Source organism: Lissotriton helveticus, chromosome 9 (genome assembly GCF_964261635.1).
Source record: "Lissotriton helveticus chromosome 9, aLisHel1.1, whole genome shotgun sequence".
In the NCBI taxonomy this organism is placed as follows: Eukaryota; Metazoa; Chordata; class Amphibia; order Caudata; family Salamandridae; genus Lissotriton; species Lissotriton helveticus.
Genome location: NC_136070.1, coordinates 1,225,528,554 through 1,225,547,254, shown reverse-complemented (window position 1 = coordinate 1,225,547,254; position 18,701 = coordinate 1,225,528,554). Strand labels below are relative to the sequence as shown.

Below are 18,701 nucleotides of genomic sequence, written 5' to 3'. Positions count from 1 at the left end.
AAAACAAGCATTGGCAAAGTCAATAGGTCTCGCCCATAAGTGAGCTTTTGGCTTTGGCAATTGGGCAGGAGTAGCAAAAGGGGGCGAGGAGGGAGAAACAGAGACGAGGTGGGAGAAGAAACAGGGCGGGGAGGAGAAACGGAGAGGTTGGGTGGAAAGGAAGAGGAACAATGATAGTACACAGATATTCGATATCACAGAAAGCAGACATTTGCATTTTTCTGGTATTATTATACATTTGAAATAAGCAATTTCTCTGTACTCAACCCCAACATCGTGTTTTTTGTTTTTTTTGCCTTTAAAGTGCTCTGAAACGACATATGCAAAGTCATTGTAGTCTAGAACTAGGGCAACTGAGGTGAATGAGGACTACAGTTCCCATTATGCACCGGGCTCGTAAATAAAGATCTAAGAGAGGAACTTCATGCCCTCGATGACAATCATCTATGCCACAGACTACAGTGTATGTCCCAATTATATATTCTTACACATGGGCGGTCATTAATCAAAAAATATTTGTCTGCCATCTCTGCAAGACATTGAACAGCGAGGCAACTGTGTTTAACAAACAATGGCATAGCCAAGAGGTCTAGCCTTTGGGATCTTATAAGTGTTTAGCCATGCAACAGTTGATGTTGTTGCACCAAGGATATTGTGCTGCATAACTAAAGACTTATAAGGTCCCAAAAGCGAGACCTATTGGCTATGCCATTGCTTGTTTTTTATGGTATTACCATATTACTCAAAATCTGACGGATGTGCTGTAATAGGTTTACCGCATTTTATTTTCTACGCATACTTTGCATGTACGTCTCTGCCATGAGTGCAGCTTCGGGGGCACCCCCCCAATTAATGTATTCTCAGATGAATAGTTGGGCACAGGTGCTTTCAGTCAGGTATTGTGAGGTGTCTGTCGGATTTCACCTGGGATCTTTGCATACATACACTGACGCACACACACACAAACTCTCACTTTCATCTCTGTTTTGAAAGCCTTAAAAAATGTTTCTTTTACAAAGTATGGTGTTTCTCATTTAGTACTCCTATTAATTCATATTCCTCTCCCTTTCCACTGCCTCTCAAGCCTCACTCATGCGCTTGGCTTGTCATATAATGTATTTTAACACTATATGCCAGCTTGAAGGTCTGGAAATCTGATGCTCACCCTTCCCCCAATCTTACTGACCAAGCTACGCCCTTGGTCTCTGCTTGTTCACCTACTCATATGTATGTCTTGTGCCTCAGGATGTGCCGACATACATGTGAGTGCGCTTCACACAGAGAATTTGGCAACGTGATCAATTTGTGCAGGGAGTCGGTTTCCCTATTACAGCCGAAGGTGGTAATCTTTGTTTACTGGATCAGTGTAGAAACTTTTGAGGCAACATGAGTTTTTCCTGGGGTCATGTGAAATTAAACATGATTACATGTGCTTTACAGGCACAAATTGGCCCTGGCGTAGGAATTGGTCATTTATGGGGACGTGTGAGTCCGGCATCTGGGCTTTATTGGTTCCCTGTGCACACTAGCTTCCTGCAGGGGCGGCTCTAGGCTCATGGCGGCCCTGGGCAGGGAGCGTAGGTAGGGGGCCCCAGAAGAGGGGGTCCGGGCGGGGCGGAGCGCGGAGGCCAGTGAAGGGGGGGGACGGGGGGGCAGGGTGTTTGGAAGTGGAACAGAACCGGAGGCTGCCAAATCCCTGCCAGGGGCCGCCACGCAAATATGTATCCATCCTCAGAGGATTATTATATTAAGGATATTTATTGGCGTGGTGGCCCCTGGGGTTTGGTGGCCCTGTGCAGGTGCACAGCTTGCACATGCGTAAGGCCACCCCTGCTTACTGGCAATATATGCTTTACTGGGACCGTGCCAATACACCAGTTAAATGTGGAAACTGCCATTATGAACATTTCTTCACCACTCTGCAACAACATTTCTGCAAAGAATTGTGGTGCAACTTAGTTTATGACAAATGTGGGAGAATTACGACCATTAACAGAAGTACATTTCTCTGGCTCATGTACAAAATACAGCTACTGCCTGCCTCCTCTCTTGAATTCAACAACAAAATGTGGCTTTGTGTAGATATATGGCAAATAACCCCTAATTATATCCATCATCATTAATATGTAAAGCAAGTACCCCATGCCAGCTATGAATGAATGTTCATTCATTCCCATGCTTTCTAGAATCTAGCTGGAATAATCAAAAGTCGGCCAGGGTTATTTTTGAAGCTGTCACTTACCTTATTAGCACGTATTCCTATTTCCAATACGTGACTTTTACTTAGTTATTCAGCTATAGCACCCAATTAATTATCTATAGATTCCTAATGCATAATGTTGCTATCAAATTAACCAGTATTGGAGAAAATACAGAGTTCGAAAATCATCTAATTAGCTTTTCAGAAGGCTGAAAAAAATCTTAACTCTGCAGCGGTCCCACCCGTCACTGTGTTTGAGGTAACTTCAAAGAGTCTTGTTATAGTTCTTTCACAGTCTCATCATTTCAGAACGGAAGCATTTTCAATATTCTATACAACAAAGCCCTAGTTGTTGCTTATTTATCTTACCCGACTAACAACCATTGCAAAGCCAATAGCCCTGACTTATTGCAGGTGTAATGCTACTTGTATTATATATCTGGATGCAATGACAGAAACAAACAGCTAAATACCACTTGAGCGGCACGCTATGCTAAGCACATATTTCTAGCTTGTGTAGTTTTAAGCCACGCCCTTAATTACATCTGCCACATCCCTTTGAGAGACTCCCTAGTTCTTTCATTCCCCTTAAAGCTCCTCTCATACCAGAAAAAGAGGCTGAGTGAGGTCAGGGGATGACTGCAGCCGAAGCCTAAAGCAATTTTACCCGCTGGTTTTTCTGGTCAGTAAAACTGGATCCAATTTTGAAATCGTTGCGCTATTCATGATCAGAAGGAGTAGACTTCCCGGTAATTTCGATCCGTCTTATTTGTAATGAGGGCCTGCATAAGCTACTGATGCCCTATATGGAGCAAGTGGAGGTCTGTTTCACCGTTCCTTTGGCATCAAAGTGGATGAAGTGCCTGCCGATTTTATATGTGTGTTGTCCTATGTGGTTGGTTGATTGACATCTAGGTATGGATGATACGGAGGAAATGTTTGCAGCTGGGATGTCTGGAGCTGAGAAGACTTTCAAGTGAAGTTTTGTCTCATCTACATATTGGTGAATCTTGTTGTTGTTGTCTGTGATTAGAGCTCTCTGTTGCTCTATGTAGAGTTTGAAGATGTTAGAGGATGGTATGGAACCCTGGGGAACTCCAAAAGCTATAGTTTTATTTATTTTTTAGTTTAGAAGTTTTCTATAGCGCTGGCCCTTCCCGAGGGTATCGGAGCGCTTTACAGAGGATGGAGAGAAGACACGTATATAACAATAAAGCAAAAATAGAGTCATACATGTTCAGAGATTAAAAATTATGTAGCGGCTAAGGTGCGACTTTGAGGTAGCGTGGTCAAAGGTTCAGGGTGTTCTGTTGAGGTAGAGCAATCCGGAGACATTTTTGATTCATAGTATTCTCAATGCAAGGTCAAAGTTATTGTTGGACTTCTTTGCGCCAGGACAGGCGTATTAGTTACATAATTGAGTTCGGGAATGCACGGTTGAGGTAGAGGATTTTTAGACGGCTTTTGAATTCTGGAAAGGAGGGGGTAGTTCTGATGTCCACAGGGATGGAGTGTCAGATTTTAGGAGCGTTGCCTGCGAACGAGCGGGATGCAGTTTTTTGTTTGCGCGTTTTCAGGGGGATGAGTAGGAGGGAGTTTGAACTTCTGAGATTTCTGGACTGACCAGCTTTCTTGAGCTTAGCGGCTAGGTATTCTAGTTTCCCAGTGTGAAGGGCTTTGTGTGTAAGGCAGGCAGTTCTGAAGTTAGCGCGCATTTCCACTGGGAGCCATTTTAGATCTCTGAGTGCTGGAGATATGTGTTCGAATTTCTTTGCACCGGATACCATTCTGGCAGCTGCATTGAGGGTAGTTTTGAGTGGCGCTAGGTGGGATAGAGCTGTTCCGGAGGGGGTTGCATTCCCATAGTCCAGTCTAGACAGCACCAATGATTGGGTGGCTTGTTTGAGATCTCTCTGCGGAATGTGCGGTTTGATTTTATTGAGGAGCTTCAAATTGAGGAAGGCGCTCTTAGCGGAGTTCTTGATGTGGTTCGTCATTGAAAGTTTGTGGTCAAGGGTGATTCCAAGTGATTTTACAGAGTTAGTCAGGGTGAGATTTCCATTGAGGGCATCGATTGCTTTCACCCATTCAATGATTTGCAGGTTATCCTCCTTGTTAGAGATGAGGAGGAACTCTGTTTTTCCTTGATTGAGTTTGAGGTGGTTCATTGCTAACCAATCTTGGACTTCTCTGAGAGTATTGTTGAGCCTTAGAATGTCAATAAAGGAGGAGGTTTCCAGGTAGATCTGGGTGTCATCTGCATAGAGATGGAAAGGGATGTTAGCTTTTTTCAGTATGGTGGTGAGGGGTACCATATATATGTTGAACAGTTGAGGGGAGAGAACGGATCCTTGGGGGACACCTCTTGTCATGGGGAGAGGGTTGGATGTGAAGGATTTGATTTTAACTCTTTGGAAGCGAATCCGAAAGAAGGAGGAGAACCATTGAAGGACCACATCATCCGCACCTACTCGTTCTTTGAGGGCCTTGATGAGCAGCATGTGGTCTACCGTGTCAAAGGCTGCTTACAGGTCTGGGAGGATGAGTAGGCAACAACGATCTGAATCAAGGGAGTTACGGATGTCATCTACTATGTTGAGGATTGCAGTTTCGGTGCTATAGCCTTTTCTAAAACCTGATTGGTGATGGTCTAGTAGATTAATGTTTTCGATCTGGGTGTTTAGTTGGCGGAGCACACATTTTTCTAGGATTTTGACTAGAAAGGGAAGACTGGAGACTGGTCTGAAGTTATTCAGGTCATTGGTGTCTAAGCCTGGTTTCTTCAGAAGAGGTGAAACTTGGCCGACTTTGAGGCAGTCTGATATAATGCCCGTTTTTAGTGAGCTGTTTATGATTTTACACCAGAGTGGAGCAAGTGAGAGTTTCAGATCTTTGGCCATTTGTGAGGGAATGGGATCAAGGTTGTACGATGAGGGTTTGGAGGAGGAGATTAGATTGAGGATCTCGGCTTCGTGGATGTGGTCGAGGGAGGACCAGGGGATTGTGGGACGACCTCTAACGGTGGTTTCGGTAGCTGTGAGGTCGTTAATCCCAGGAGGGTGAGGGTTGATGTCAAGGGAGAGTTCGAACTTGGAGATTTTTTCGGTAAAGAAGTTGGCGAAGTTATTACAAAGGGTTTTGGAGGGTTGCACATGGATAGTAGATGGCTTGAAAGTTTGTTTTTTGATGATGTCAAAGAGTTCTCTTGGTCTGTTTTTTGCATTGTCCAGCGCAGTACAGAAGAAGTTAGTTTTTCCGCTATTGATGTGTTTTTTGTACCTTCTTCTTGTTGCTCTGAGTTCCTCACAGCGGCTGGAGGAGGGGTTCTTTCTCCAATGACGTTCTGTGGCTCTAAGATGTCATCTTTCCTCATTGATGTACTTGTTAAACCAGGTTCTGGAAGGGATGTTCCTAGGTTTTTTCTGTTTCAGGGGTGCTAATTGGTCTAAGATGGCGGAAAAGGTTGTGTTGTAGTGTGAGGTGAGTTCAGTAGTAGAGAGGCCGTCCGAGCAGATTGGCAGGGTGGAGGCTATCTTTCTTCTAGTTCAGCTGTGTTGATCTGCGATAGGTTCCTAGACCATGTAGGGGGGACAGTGATGGGTGGATGGCTCAGGATCGGTTGGGCGAGGTGGAATAGGATTAGGTGGTGATCTGACCAATCAACCGGAAGGATGTGGTCTATAGTGATTGCATCGTGTTGGGCGATGATGGCGTCCAGGATTGCCCCCTTGTTGTGGGTCTCTTTAGAGCAGTGTTGGGTAAGGTTGTTGGAGAGTAGTAGCTCATTTAGGGATTGTATTGTAGCACTATTCTCATCGTTCCAGTGAAGGTTGAGGTCACCTAGAATGAGGTTGTTGGTCTCTCGGAGTGAGCAGTGGGCGATCAGGTCTGACAGTTGTTCTGTGAACGTGGCGGTTTTACCAGGGGGATGGTATAGTAGGTGGCACTGCAATAGATTGTTGTTTGTGGTTTTGATGTTGGCAGTGAGGCATTCAAAGGAGTTGTATTTAAAGGTATCGGGTTCAACTACTGATAGGCTGTTGTTGTGGATGATTGCTACGCCTCCACTTTTTTTTGGTCCTTCCTATCTTTATTGATGATGGTGAAGCCCAGAGGAACGAGCATATCTAGGATAGGTGGAGAGGAGTCATTTAGCCAGGTTTCGGTGATGAAGGCTACGTCTATGTTATTGTTGAGGATGGATTCTGCCAGCTCTGGAGAATGTTTTGTGGCAGATCTGCAATTTATGAGCATGCAGTTGGTACGGGGGGACTCTTTTATTCTTGGTTAGTAGGGGTAAGAGAGTGTCACCTGAGAGATGTTTTATGAATACTAGGGTAAAATATCATCTTTGTTAGAAGTGGGAGACTTGAGTATCCTGGCAACATATGTGAGAGATAGAGCTTTTGAGGGCTGACCATTGTGGGATTCTACAGGAAACGCTGGGCATAACAGATGAAGCAGGTTTGGTGTTATTGATGTGCAGTTGGATGTTCTGTATTTTCTCCTGGAGAAGAGGTTGATGGCATTGCACATTTCTGTGGAGTAAGAAATAAGTTCATCTGGTAGGGGGTTTGATGCAGTGCTTGATTGTCTTGGAAAGCATTCTGTTTCTGTTGGTTGCTTCACTGATGGTTTTGGTACTGTACTTTTATTTGGTTGATCTGATAAACTGCCTGCATGTTGTGCAGAAGGGTGTCAGTATCATGAGGTCGTTGGGAATTCTGGTGTTCTTCCATTTTCTTTCCAGTCTGTGGATGGATCATGTATTGTTAGCAAGGTCTTTAGAGTACCAGGATGCTGAAGGATTTGGTTTGACTTGCATACTTTAATTAGGGAATGAATGTTCATATAGTTTTCCCCAAAAATTGTTAAAGTTGTTTAATTAGGTATTAGTGTCGGACAGGAAGTTGATAGGGTGACAGATGAGTTCAAGCTTTTGGTTGCCCATAGAGAAGTCTTTGAATGATCTGAAGGTTTGGTCTTAACTTGGGGTTCCCTTCCTGCACATAAACAATCAGAAATGGCGATTTACAACTTCTATGTGTGCTGCGTTAGCACACATGGGACTTGTAAAACGTCTTTATTTAAAGGATTGCTTATGTACAGGAAGGTATACCTTTCTGTACATAAACAATCATTAGAGGTTATTTCCTCATCTACGTGTGCTGCAGAATGCAGTATGCATAGAAAGAGAAAAAAAAAAACAAGGAGAAAGGAACACATTTTTCCTTGTTGTGCCTCCCTATGCCTCCCCTGGGGAGGCTTAGCATTCAGACGCATTTCCAGATTCACGATTTCTTGTAAATCTGAAAGTGTGTCTAGTTCCATATGTATTGCGTGGGAACACCCACAACAACACCCATGAAGCGCCCCTTTAATGCAACGTGCTGCATGTAAAGGGGCTGTATATACAAGGACAGGAAAAGCTGCGCAGGGTGGCTTTTTCTGTCCTTGTAAATATGGGGCCAAAAAATGTGCTGCCGGTGTATCACAAAAAGTGATGCACTGGCAGCGCAAGGGACTTGCAAGTCTGCCCCTTCATTTCGGGAAAAAGATGAGAGGAGAGGGCCCCCACCCTTAAGGACTGGCCGCTGCTTCTTTGACATTAGAGAACCCATGGCAAATATTTGAAAAAAATGGGATAAACTCCTGTAGAGGATCAGGCGTCCCGAGCACACCATGAAAATACAGTAATATTCAGGTTCTTCCAGTGCCTGTGGCCTTGTAAGAAATTCATGTGAAGCTTGGCTCTAATGCATTTTATTTTACCACATTTAGTAACATTTTTTTCACCTGGAATCATCTAGATGAATTCTGGCGTGAATGATTCCCTCACTTGCTGGAATTTAATTTAGAGTAAGCCAGCACTGGTGAGCAGACAGAACTGGGCTGGAAGGGCAGTGCGTGAGCAGAGGCAGCAGTGCGTGTGAGAGGGGGCAGGAGCAGGAGCAAATTATCAGTTACCCTGGGCGGAGCTGGCGTAGTGAGACAACGCGGAGGTCCACGGAGTTGGGGAAAAACTCTGTGGAACTCCACTCCGCTCACCACCCGCCTCCACCCCCCTAATAAATTCATTTAAAATTAAATAAAAACACACTTACCTGTACTGCAGCGTCCCCGGGCTGCCCCCCTCCTCTTCGCCGTCTCTCTCCTACTTGGAATGTACATCTTGAGAGAACTGCGCATGTCATATAAGATGTCATGAGTGATGTAATATGTGGGGTAATAACAGTGCATGGCAAGGATGTGAATTATTGCTAGCTCAGGGCACGAGTTATAGTTACTTGAGATAACTATAACTATAACTGCTGAGTCCCCTAGTCCTAAAATGACTAACAAACATATTTGTTAATGTGAGGCAGCGAATCAGATCTTATCTTTTCATCTCCCAGTCCTGCTTTACTTCTGTGTCTCCAGACATCTTACTTTCCTTTCTTAAGAATTACTGAATGGATTTAACACAAATCACAAAAAACAAACTTTTTGGGTAAGTTCGAGCTTTCTGCCAAATTTGTTGTAATTCCGTTCAGCCACACCTGCTTGACGGATCAGTCAGAAACTGGGTTGCTCCTCCTCAATTGCACGGGAGCGCCAAAGGCAATCATGCAGATTGCCTGGCGTATGGTCAAGGTAGCCTAAAAAGGTGGCTGCGCCTAGCAGGCACCGTCCACCCAATTAGGATGCTGGCTACAGCCGGCCTTTCCCTAGCGGTGATACCGCCATGGAAAGGCTAGTGGGGATTTGTTCTAGGCCCCCCTTGTGTTGGGGGGAGGTGTGGGTGCACTGGGCGGTACCCATGGTACCCCCTACATTTCACAGCACTACAATGGAGGCATTGTGTGGTGCCTGCCAAGTAGTGCAGTGAAATGCAAATCCTGCCTTTTTGGCATTGCAGCGGGTGCTGCAGTTAGCAGCACCCGCTGCAATGATAAATGGCAGGATGCGACTGCCATGGTGGCAGTCACATCCTAATTTGGTGTGCAGGAGCGCCGCATGCATGGCAGATGGTCACTGTACCCACCAGGATGGCGGACGGACTCCAGTTCGTCCTCCATCCTAATGACCCCCATTGTCCTTCCTTTATCTGTCAGGGCTCGTCATTAAATATAGCATGTCAACCAGCTTTTTGGATGGTTAAAACCAATACATCTTGGCATCCTGTTGGGTGCTGAAGGAACTAGGACAATTCACAAAACACAGATAAAGGTGAATACCTCACACTGTTCATTGCCACACCCTGTCAACCATTTTAGGGAAGTTATACAATGTTAGACTCTATCTTGCCTGTAGCGGTGTCATGAGATGGTAGCTCATGGTAGTAGTTTAATGTTAATGACTGGTGCTGGTTGTGTTGTTGGCCAACCAGTCTGACCTATTGTCTTTGAAAAGTATGGATGTCTTTATCTTTGTTAGCTTCAATAGTGATTTCGTGCATGTTGGCAATCACCGCTGTAGTCTCAAATTTCCTAAAAATATTGACATTTTGAAATGCAGCCTGCCGTGGTATGGGAGGTCAAAGCATCGGTGGTGTAATTTATGAAACCACCGTAATATTGGAAGAATTATGGGGCCTATTAGCAAGAAATAGCGATATTTATCGCTAAACGTGGTTAGCGACTTTTTTTAATCGCTGGCTATTTTAGCAGAGAAAACATGCTATTAGCAACGTTTTTCTCCATTGTGCTAAAATATCCAGCGATAGCGGCGAAATGCGAGAATATCGCTGGAAATTGCCAATGGGGGCTTAATCTGATAATCCACCCCCTATTGACTATACAAGTAAGTCAACTTTTTAGCAGGCGTTAGTTTATAGCGATAATCGTGCTTAGCAGTTTGGGTACGCCCACTTTGCATGTCATTAGCAATAAATATCGCTGACATGCAAACCTGGCCCTAAACCTGTAACTATCACCTAAAAGCTGTTGCTAACTGCTGTTAGCGACAGCTTACTAATAGGTCGATAAAAATATCGCCACTTTAGCAGGAAAAAGTCCCGCTAAAACTGCGATATTGCCCTTGCTAATAAGCCCCTATGTTTTTTCTTATCTTTACCTTCATCGTTCTTGTTTTTCAAACTATTTTAAATTGTGTTTAGTGTATCTGGTGGCCAATCACTTCTGAGAGAAAGCTTTACTCTTGAGCTGCAGCCAAAACCTTGAAGACTCTTTGTGGTGAGGATTTCTTCGTCTGGGTTTGAAGAGCTTTCTAGTTTGTAGTTACCAATAGCACATATATGGTTCTTGACTTGCAAAAACAGCCACCTGCTTCCAGCACTGAGAATTGCAAACTAGAGTGTTGGAAAGAAGAAAAGAGGCAGAATAAACTTTATCTTAGAAAAAAACAGAAGCTCAAAAAACATCTGAAAGGAAACAGGTCTATTTAGGAGTAGGATAACTGGATAACTGATGAAGACAAGGTAGAAATGAAAGACTAAAGGAAAAAGGCAGGAATCACCTGAAGCAAGCAACTAGCAGGATCGAGCATTGTTGTGAAGTATTAAGTGATTCTCTGAACTCCTTCTATATCAGACCGTTTGGTTGACCTGGAAGAAGTAAATATCAAATTGGAAGTAAATCTCTTCTGTGATGATTAGGAAAATTCCATTTCAAGAATTGCCATGAATGCTTTGTTTACCACTTAGAAATGCAGTACTGGAACATGATGGTGCAATACAACAGGGATATAGATTCATCAGGTTCCAGGGTAATTGCCTAACTAGGTGGTGCGATCATGCAAACACCACTCCCCGCTAAGTGCCTGCAGCCTTGTGGCGCGGACAGAGGAGGATGCCGCATCAAGAGAGCACTCACTATCCCTATCTTAACCAGGTTCCTAGAGCGAGACAAGGAGCCCCAAACTCTTGCGTGGAAAAAAGCCAACCAGCAAGGATAAACAACAGAGCTCTTGAGGCGGAAGCCGAGAGCAGGGAAACGCAATTCTTGAAGAATACTTTTAACTATTGTGTGTTTGAATATTGTTGGCTCTTCTTTTTAAAGACTGATTTTAAATTGTTTGAGTGTGTTACAACTGTATTCCCCTAAAGCCTAACCACTGCCCCCTGACAATCGACCCCTCGCGCAGCTGAGCTAGGCGCTGAGGAGGGTTGAGGACAGCCGCCGTGAAACCACAGGGACACGCCCACCGAGTTAGGCCACGCCCCCGCTATTCTCCTATAAAAACGCGCGCTTTCCTGTCAGCGCTTGATAAACAACAGAGCTCTTGAGGCGGAAGCCGAGAGCAGGGAAACGCAATTCTTGAAGAATACTTTTAACTATTGTGTGTTTGAATATTGTTGGCTCTTCTTTTTAAAGACTGATTTTAAACTGTTTGAGTGTGTTACAACTGTATTCCCCTAAAGCCTAACCACTGCCCCCTGACAATCGACCCCTCGCGCAGCTGAGCTAGGCGCTGAGGAGGGTTGAGGACAGCCGCCGTGAAACCACAGGGACACGCCCACCGAGTTAGGCCACGCCCCCCCCCCCTCCCCTTCATCTAAGAATGTGCTGTTTCCGGAGGCGCAGCGGACGGGCGCAGCGGGCGCGCCGGCGGTGCGCCGAAGGCGCGCCAAAGGCAAGCCCGTCTGCGCCCGTCCGCGACCTGACGGGGCCAGGGGCCACAACCCCTGCCCCCCACACCATCCAGGTCAGGACATACAGCTCAGCCGCCATGAAAAAGATAAGACCTCCTATTTTGGCGCAATGTCCGCACTCCTTCCCTCCCGCCGACCTCCCTATTCAATGCCCTGGCTGCAAACACTCCTTTGACAACAGCGAGGCACCAGCCACGCCACAGGACTACCAGATGTACCTGTTAAATTGCCGATCTCTTCCTCGGCATAGCATGCAGATATGCCTACTCCTAGAGAATCACAACCCGGATGCCATCTTCTTGACGGAGACATGGCTCACGCCCCATTCAGAGCCAGACATAGTCACCGCCCTTCCCCCTGGGTTCCAAATCCATAGAATGGACCGGACCAAGGGAAGAGGGGGAGGCCTGGCTATCATCCTAAAAGAGAAATACTGCTGCCGCATTTCAACCGAAGCTATTCCTGAATGCGAAAGCATTGCATTCAGAATAGACTTCTCTGCAAACAGCTCCCTTTCTGGTACCCTGATATACCGCCCCCCAGATTCAGGAAAACTGTTCATTAGGTCTTTACCAGATATCATCGCCAATCGGCTTCTAACCCCGGCTAACTATACAGTTCTAGGAGATTTTAACTTCCATTTTGACTCCCCCACAGACCTTGTTGCTAGGGAATTAACAGAGGACCTGGCAGCTCTGCAACTGACTCAGTTGGTTAGGTCCCCCACCCACGAAAAGGGAAACCTGCTCGACCCAATCTTTAGTAACTGTACCGGACTAACGGTCGGACAACCCACTCGCCTCCCATGGACAGACCATTTCCTCATCCCATTTACCTGGTCTACCATCAAACTTCCCTCACTGCCTCCCTGTCCTATAACTAGGAGGAACTGGAAAAAACTTTCCATAGAGCCATGGACAACTATCCTGGAAGACTCCCGTCCACCTCCCTGTACTAACCCCAACCAAGGTAACAACAACTATGAGGGCTGGATCAGGAAATCACTGGACACGATCCTTCCTCTACGGAAATCCGCTCCCAAGAGATTACACAAGTCTGCTCCCTGGTATTCAGACTCCCTGAGAGACCTGAAACGCCTCTGCAGGGAAAAAGAGAGAGCCTGGAGATTAGATTTCCTCCCAGAAAACAAAAAACACTACAAAGAGGCTATCAAGGCCTATAGAAATGGGGTGAGAACAGCTCAGTCCGCCTACTTTGCAGATCAAATCATGGCAGCAAAATCAAAACCCAAGGAGATCTTTCATCTGGTCAAAAAATGCATTACGGTCAACACTGCCCCCCCAGTTCCGAAATCACTAGAGCAATGCAACGAACTTGCAGACTTTTTCCACAATAAAGTCACGCAGATTTATTCTGCTTTCCCGGTTACAGCTAACAATCCAACTTACCAAAGTTCCCTGAACAATTCCCCCCTGCAAGGACAACCCATGCTGGATCATTTTTCCCCACTAAACTTGGAGACACTGCAACAACTGGCAGTCCAAGTCAAATCTGGGTCTCCCCTTGACCCTGCCCCACCAGAAATACTGCTCCAGGCAGGTCAAGCCATCTTTCCAGTGGTGCTAGAGCTCCTTAATTCATCCATTTCCTCCTGCACAGTACCAACCGGGTGGAAGAGAGCCATGGTACGGGCTTTGCTAAAGAAACCCACCCTCAACCCAGAAGATCACTCTAGCTACCGCCCAATTTCATTACTCCCCTGGGTAAGTAAGGTGTTAGAGAAACACATAAACACCCAGCTGACACAATTTCTGGAAAACCATGCACTCCTGGACCCATCCCAGACAGGTTTCAGGCCAAAACATGGTACTGAAACTGCTCTGCTGACAGTCGTCGAAGAGTCTCGAAGGATACTGGATCAAGGGGGGTCAGTGGCAGTGATCCTCCTTGATCTAAGCGCTGCCTTTGACACGGTCAGCCATGCCACTCTGCTGAACCGTCTGCATAACATCGGTGTCGGAGGCGACACTTTAAAATGGCTGAAATCATTCCTGCATAACAGATCCTTTCAGATCTTCGATGGGGACATAACATCAGCCAGAAAACCCCTAGACTGTGGAGCACCACAGGGCTCCTCTCTGAGCCCTGTGCTCTTCAATGTCTATATGAAACCATTGGCTGGGATCGTCGAACCATCAGGCATAAAAATTGTATCATATGCCGACGATACCCAGCTAGTGGTTTCACTGACGCAGGAACGCACCGGCCACACCTCAGGAAACCTGATGAACTGTCTGGAGGATATAAAAAAGTGGATGACAGACTCTTCATTAAAGCTGAATGGAGACAAAACGGAGCTCATGCTCCTAGGCACTGGTTCATCCACTCTACTCCCCTCCATGTGGCCTGGATGTTTGGGCACACCCCCCATCCCCAAAGAGAGTGTAAAAAGCTTGGGAGTATGGCTGGATAAAAACCTCTCCTTCTCCACCCAGGCCACTAAACTTTCCGCCATCTGTTTTGGCCTACTTAGAACACTAAGGAAGGTCCTCCCCCTCCTCCCAATGGAAGCAAAACAAGTGGCAGTTCAGGGCCTGATCCAGTCCCGGCTGGACTCAAATAACGCTCTGTATGTGGGGGCCCCAGAGCTGTCCATGCGAAAACTACAGGTCGTCCAAAACTGCGCAGCCCGCACGTTGCTGCAGATTCCGAGGACGCAGTCTGCAAAACCCGCCCTGGCCACCCTACACTGGCTCCCAGTAAAGCAGAGAGTGGCATTTAAGGCACTATGCATCGCCCACCGAGCTTTCTGGGGGTCTGGTCCAAGGATCCTCAACAAACTGGTTACTCAATACCATCCCAATAGAAACCTCCGATCTACGGAAGCCTTTTTAGCCGTAGTCCCAAGAGTGCGGAGAGCCAGGACCGGAGGAAGGATGTTCTCCCTAAACGCCGCAAAGATGTGGAACACACTTCCGCTACAAATTAGGTCCAATCCCAATTTATTCTCATTCCGAAAGCAGCTGAAAACTTACTTGTTTGCTAGATCCACCTAAGCTCGTTTGCCACCATTCATCAGTTCTGTTTCTTATGCCTTAGCGCTTGGACGCCCATTGGGCAGCAATCGCGCTCTACAAATCGCAATACAATACAATACAATACAAAATGGCACAGAATGCATAGATGGGTGAGGTCACACATAGTTTGCCTCACCATCTTAGTCTCAGGGAAGACCTTACTGGGTCAACAACTCTTCACCGACTTCTCACCTGACTGTAAAACTCTCCCTCCCTCTTGAAGGGCCTGGTTTTTCTGGATGAAGGCGATGAAATCTTTCGAGAAGGATCGAGTATGGATTAAAGATGCTGGTTCCCAAGATAGATCGCAGTGCGACTAACCTTCGAAAGCAATGAATTATTCTAGGACACCCTATGAACATGGGATTGTCTTGGACAAAATACTGATGCCATCCTTCGACCATCACAGGAGTGGAAGATGCAACCTTCCTACCAGAAAAGAACATTGGAAGACAGGATTTAAATAGGAAACCTGAAAGACCGGGTGAATCCTCCATACAGGAGAAAGGTGGAAATGGATGGTGACATGACTAATATTCTTGGAAATAGAAAAAAATGTCATATTATTTTAAATGCAGTTTGGATTCATAAATGCAGATAGACAGATTGTCAGACGAGAGGTAAACTTCAGCTTTTTCCTTGTCTGGTGATGCTGGTCTTCTAGGCCTGTGGCCTGTTTACTTCAAACACACAAAAGGTGAGGGGAACAAAGCTTAAAAAGAGTCCATCCATCAGCAATCACTCTAGTTAGCATTCCAAACCTTTGTTTTTCATCCACTGTCCTACTCTAGACAGAGACCCATCTTATGCAAATCAGTACTGGCTCAGATTGTGTTTATTAGAATCTTTAAAACACATTATATCTCACTGTACGTTTCGTCTATCCTTTCATCAGCATATACAATTGTGTTCTACTTGTATTATTAATATGTATTATTGTTGTTATGTTTGTATTGTTGGATATCCCCATCTTTGTGCATCACTGAGTGTCCCTGTGTAACTGTTTTAATAGTTTTCATAAATGTCATTGCATCTCACCGTAGTCTTCGTCTACCCGTCACTATGTGTATTATTTTGTTTCTCCTTGTTTCATTGTATCTCTTTTCAAAATTGCATCTTCTTGTAATATTGTAGCTCTCTTTATTGGACGTATGCGTATTTACGAGTCTCATGTCATCTCACTTTATCTTTCCACGTGTATTATTGTATTTCTCCATACATTATTACCACACTCCATCATTAGATAGTATATTTTTCTAATATCGTACTACCTTTAAAAATTGAATATTCTTGTGTCATTGTCTCCTACTAGTTTATTGTAAATCCTGTATATCACACACCATTTTCTGTAATACTTTACCTTCCCTGAGCATCATAATACACTGTGCGATAAACTTATCTATGTTGTGACATTCTTATAGCATGATGTTCTTCCCCAGGATTGTATTCTTGGTCCAACTATAATCCTGCTCAGTATACTCTTTGCAAACACTCTTTCATTAACCTGTTTAACTCATCAGTTGCAGTTTTACAAACTGGGAAAGTTATGGAGTGGGGTTCATGTACCCATTGCTTGCCTGAAGAGGGTTCAGATAGTGTCAGATGGTGTTATTTCATGAAACTTTCTGTTGCTAGAGAGGTCTCATGGAATCACACTGTGTTGTTGCTTGTGGTGTTGGGGGTAGTCATGAATGGGCTTGTTTTCAGATGGAATAGTTGACAACCCCAGGGAAGGCTCCCTGGTTCTGCCAGCAGGACTGGGATTTATCAGAAGAGGCCCAGTCATCACTACGTCATTCTTTATATAAGATGGCCACTGGAAGGAATATGTGGACCCTACTCATGATGTCACTTCCCTCTGTTGCATTGTATCATCACTAGGACCTGGTTTGGCCTTCATTGCGTACCCAAAAGCCGTGTCCATGATGCCTCTTCCCACCTTCTGGGCCATCCTGTTTTTCATTATGCTTCTGCTGCTTGGACTTGACAGCCAGGTAAGTACTGTTGCTCTATTATAAACAAAATACACCATAAAGAGACAAAGGATTCCTAAGTTCAAAGGTGCTGAATCACCAACAACGTGTAGAACCATAATTGTGGAGGAGTACATAGGAATGGTGCTAAGAATTCAGCGTTCCAGGTAAAATATCAAATGGTCCTTCTCAGACTGTTTCTTGTGATTGCTTACCTCCAGTGGCTCACTCTAGCACTACCCTCTTACCTCGCCTTACGGAGGAACTAGCTCTGGTTGTGAGCTGGTGATCTCCATAGTATGCTCAGACTCTCTAGATAAATTTATTCAATGCTCACATATCATCATCTGATATATTTTTGACATATACTCTTAGTCAAGACCTTAAACTCTATTTACACCACTAAACTGAAATAACACAATGTATTGATCATCCAGAAAAAGTATATATTTTTTCATTTCAGTTTACAGTATCTTCATGGCATCTGTTGGAAAAACTTGGTCTTAAACAGGCAAAATGAGGAGAATTGCTTTATTTCTCCTCTGTTTTTGCTGTTTCCATGTGTGCTGCCTTGTGCAGCACACATAGAAACAGCGAATTGCCTATGATTGTTTATGTACAGGAAGGTATCCCTTCCTTTACATAAACAGTAATTTTTAAAAAAATGCTGTTTTGCAACTTCTATGTCTGCTGCAATAAGAAGCGCACATAGAAATTGCAAAACGGCATTTAAAGATTGTTTATGTGCAGGAAGAGGGACATTTGTGCACTTCTAAAGTGACAAAGCATGTTGTTAGCCTTCTTGGCTTAATGACACGCTTCACCACTTTCTAGTAGATATGCCCCTAAGACTCCAGACCAAGTAATTTTTAAGTAGCCTCTTTAAATTGCTTTGTTTTTGCATTGTGATAGACCAAAACGACAGGCAGGGGTTCACTCATCCGCAGGGTAAGGAAGCCTCCTGTCCCTTCTCACTAGCACAGGTTCTGCCCATGGTACTCATCAGAAAGGAAAAAGCAAAAGAACTCTACTACGGCAGTGCGTTGACCATATACAGCTCGATTGTTCTCAGGTGAACTCCCAACATTCCAGTGTTCTAAAATTAGTTCAAGGATAAAGCTTTCCTGGTACTAAATGCAGTGAATATCTACATATTCCTCTGCTTATAGTCCAGTTCTAAAAAGATTCAATGTTGCTTCTGGGTTACAGGATACGTAATGCCACCAATGAGTGACTCAGGGGATTTCAGAAGGACATCTGTACAGCTCTCTCCCAGCCTCCTCTTTGATACCCCTTTCTTGCTCTCCTCACTCCACCAGTTGAACACTATGTGCATTGTGATGCGTGTAGAGCTTCTGTCACTTGAATTGACCAAGGATAAATACGAAATACAGCAGGGATTGTGAAATAAACTCAGCCCACCTATCCTTTTCACCAAAGAGACAGCCAACCAAACCTATGATAGGAGATGCTTACTTCAGGAGCATAGTGTCTATTTCTATTCTCCTCTTAAAATTATAGAATTATTCCTATAATAAATTAGGCATGTGGGAATGAATGCCACTAGATTGGAGTGTTAAGAATTGATCAGTGCTCACTACTAAGGCATAAGGGGATGTGTTCTTGGAGCCAGATTTCGCTCTACAGTAATGGCTGTTGGTTAATATGATGCTTTTTGTTGGTTTTCTTGTCTCTCCTCTGCAGTTTGTTGAAGTTGAAGGACAGATCACTTCTTTAGTTGATCTGTACCCATCCTTCCTAAGGAAGGGATACCGACGGGAGATCTTCATCGCCATAGTGTGTATGCTCAGCTATCTTCTGGGACTATCAATGGTCACTGAAGTAAGTCATTTAAGGCTCTTATTCTGCCAACATAGGACAGGGCGAATGAATGGAAA

General features: G+C 44.8%; 1 protein-coding gene across 6 annotated transcripts in view; it reads left to right on the top strand.

Annotated features, from left to right (window-relative positions):
- LOC144782386 (sodium- and chloride-dependent taurine transporter) overlaps positions 1-18,701 on the top strand; it is a 316,730-nt gene that overhangs the window by 275,353 nt on the left and 22,676 nt on the right. For all 6 annotated transcript variants that reach the window (XR_013601142.1, XR_013601143.1, XR_013601146.1 and 3 more), the window contains exons 10-11: positions 16,712-16,824; positions 18,508-18,645. Coding sequence is in view for 1 of the 6 variants with exons in the window: in XM_078661713.1 (XP_078517839.1) it covers positions 16,712-16,824; positions 18,508-18,645 (251 nt within the window). In the remaining 5 variants the exon portion in view is untranslated. The remainder of the gene's footprint in view (positions 1-16,711; positions 16,825-18,507; positions 18,646-18,701) is intronic.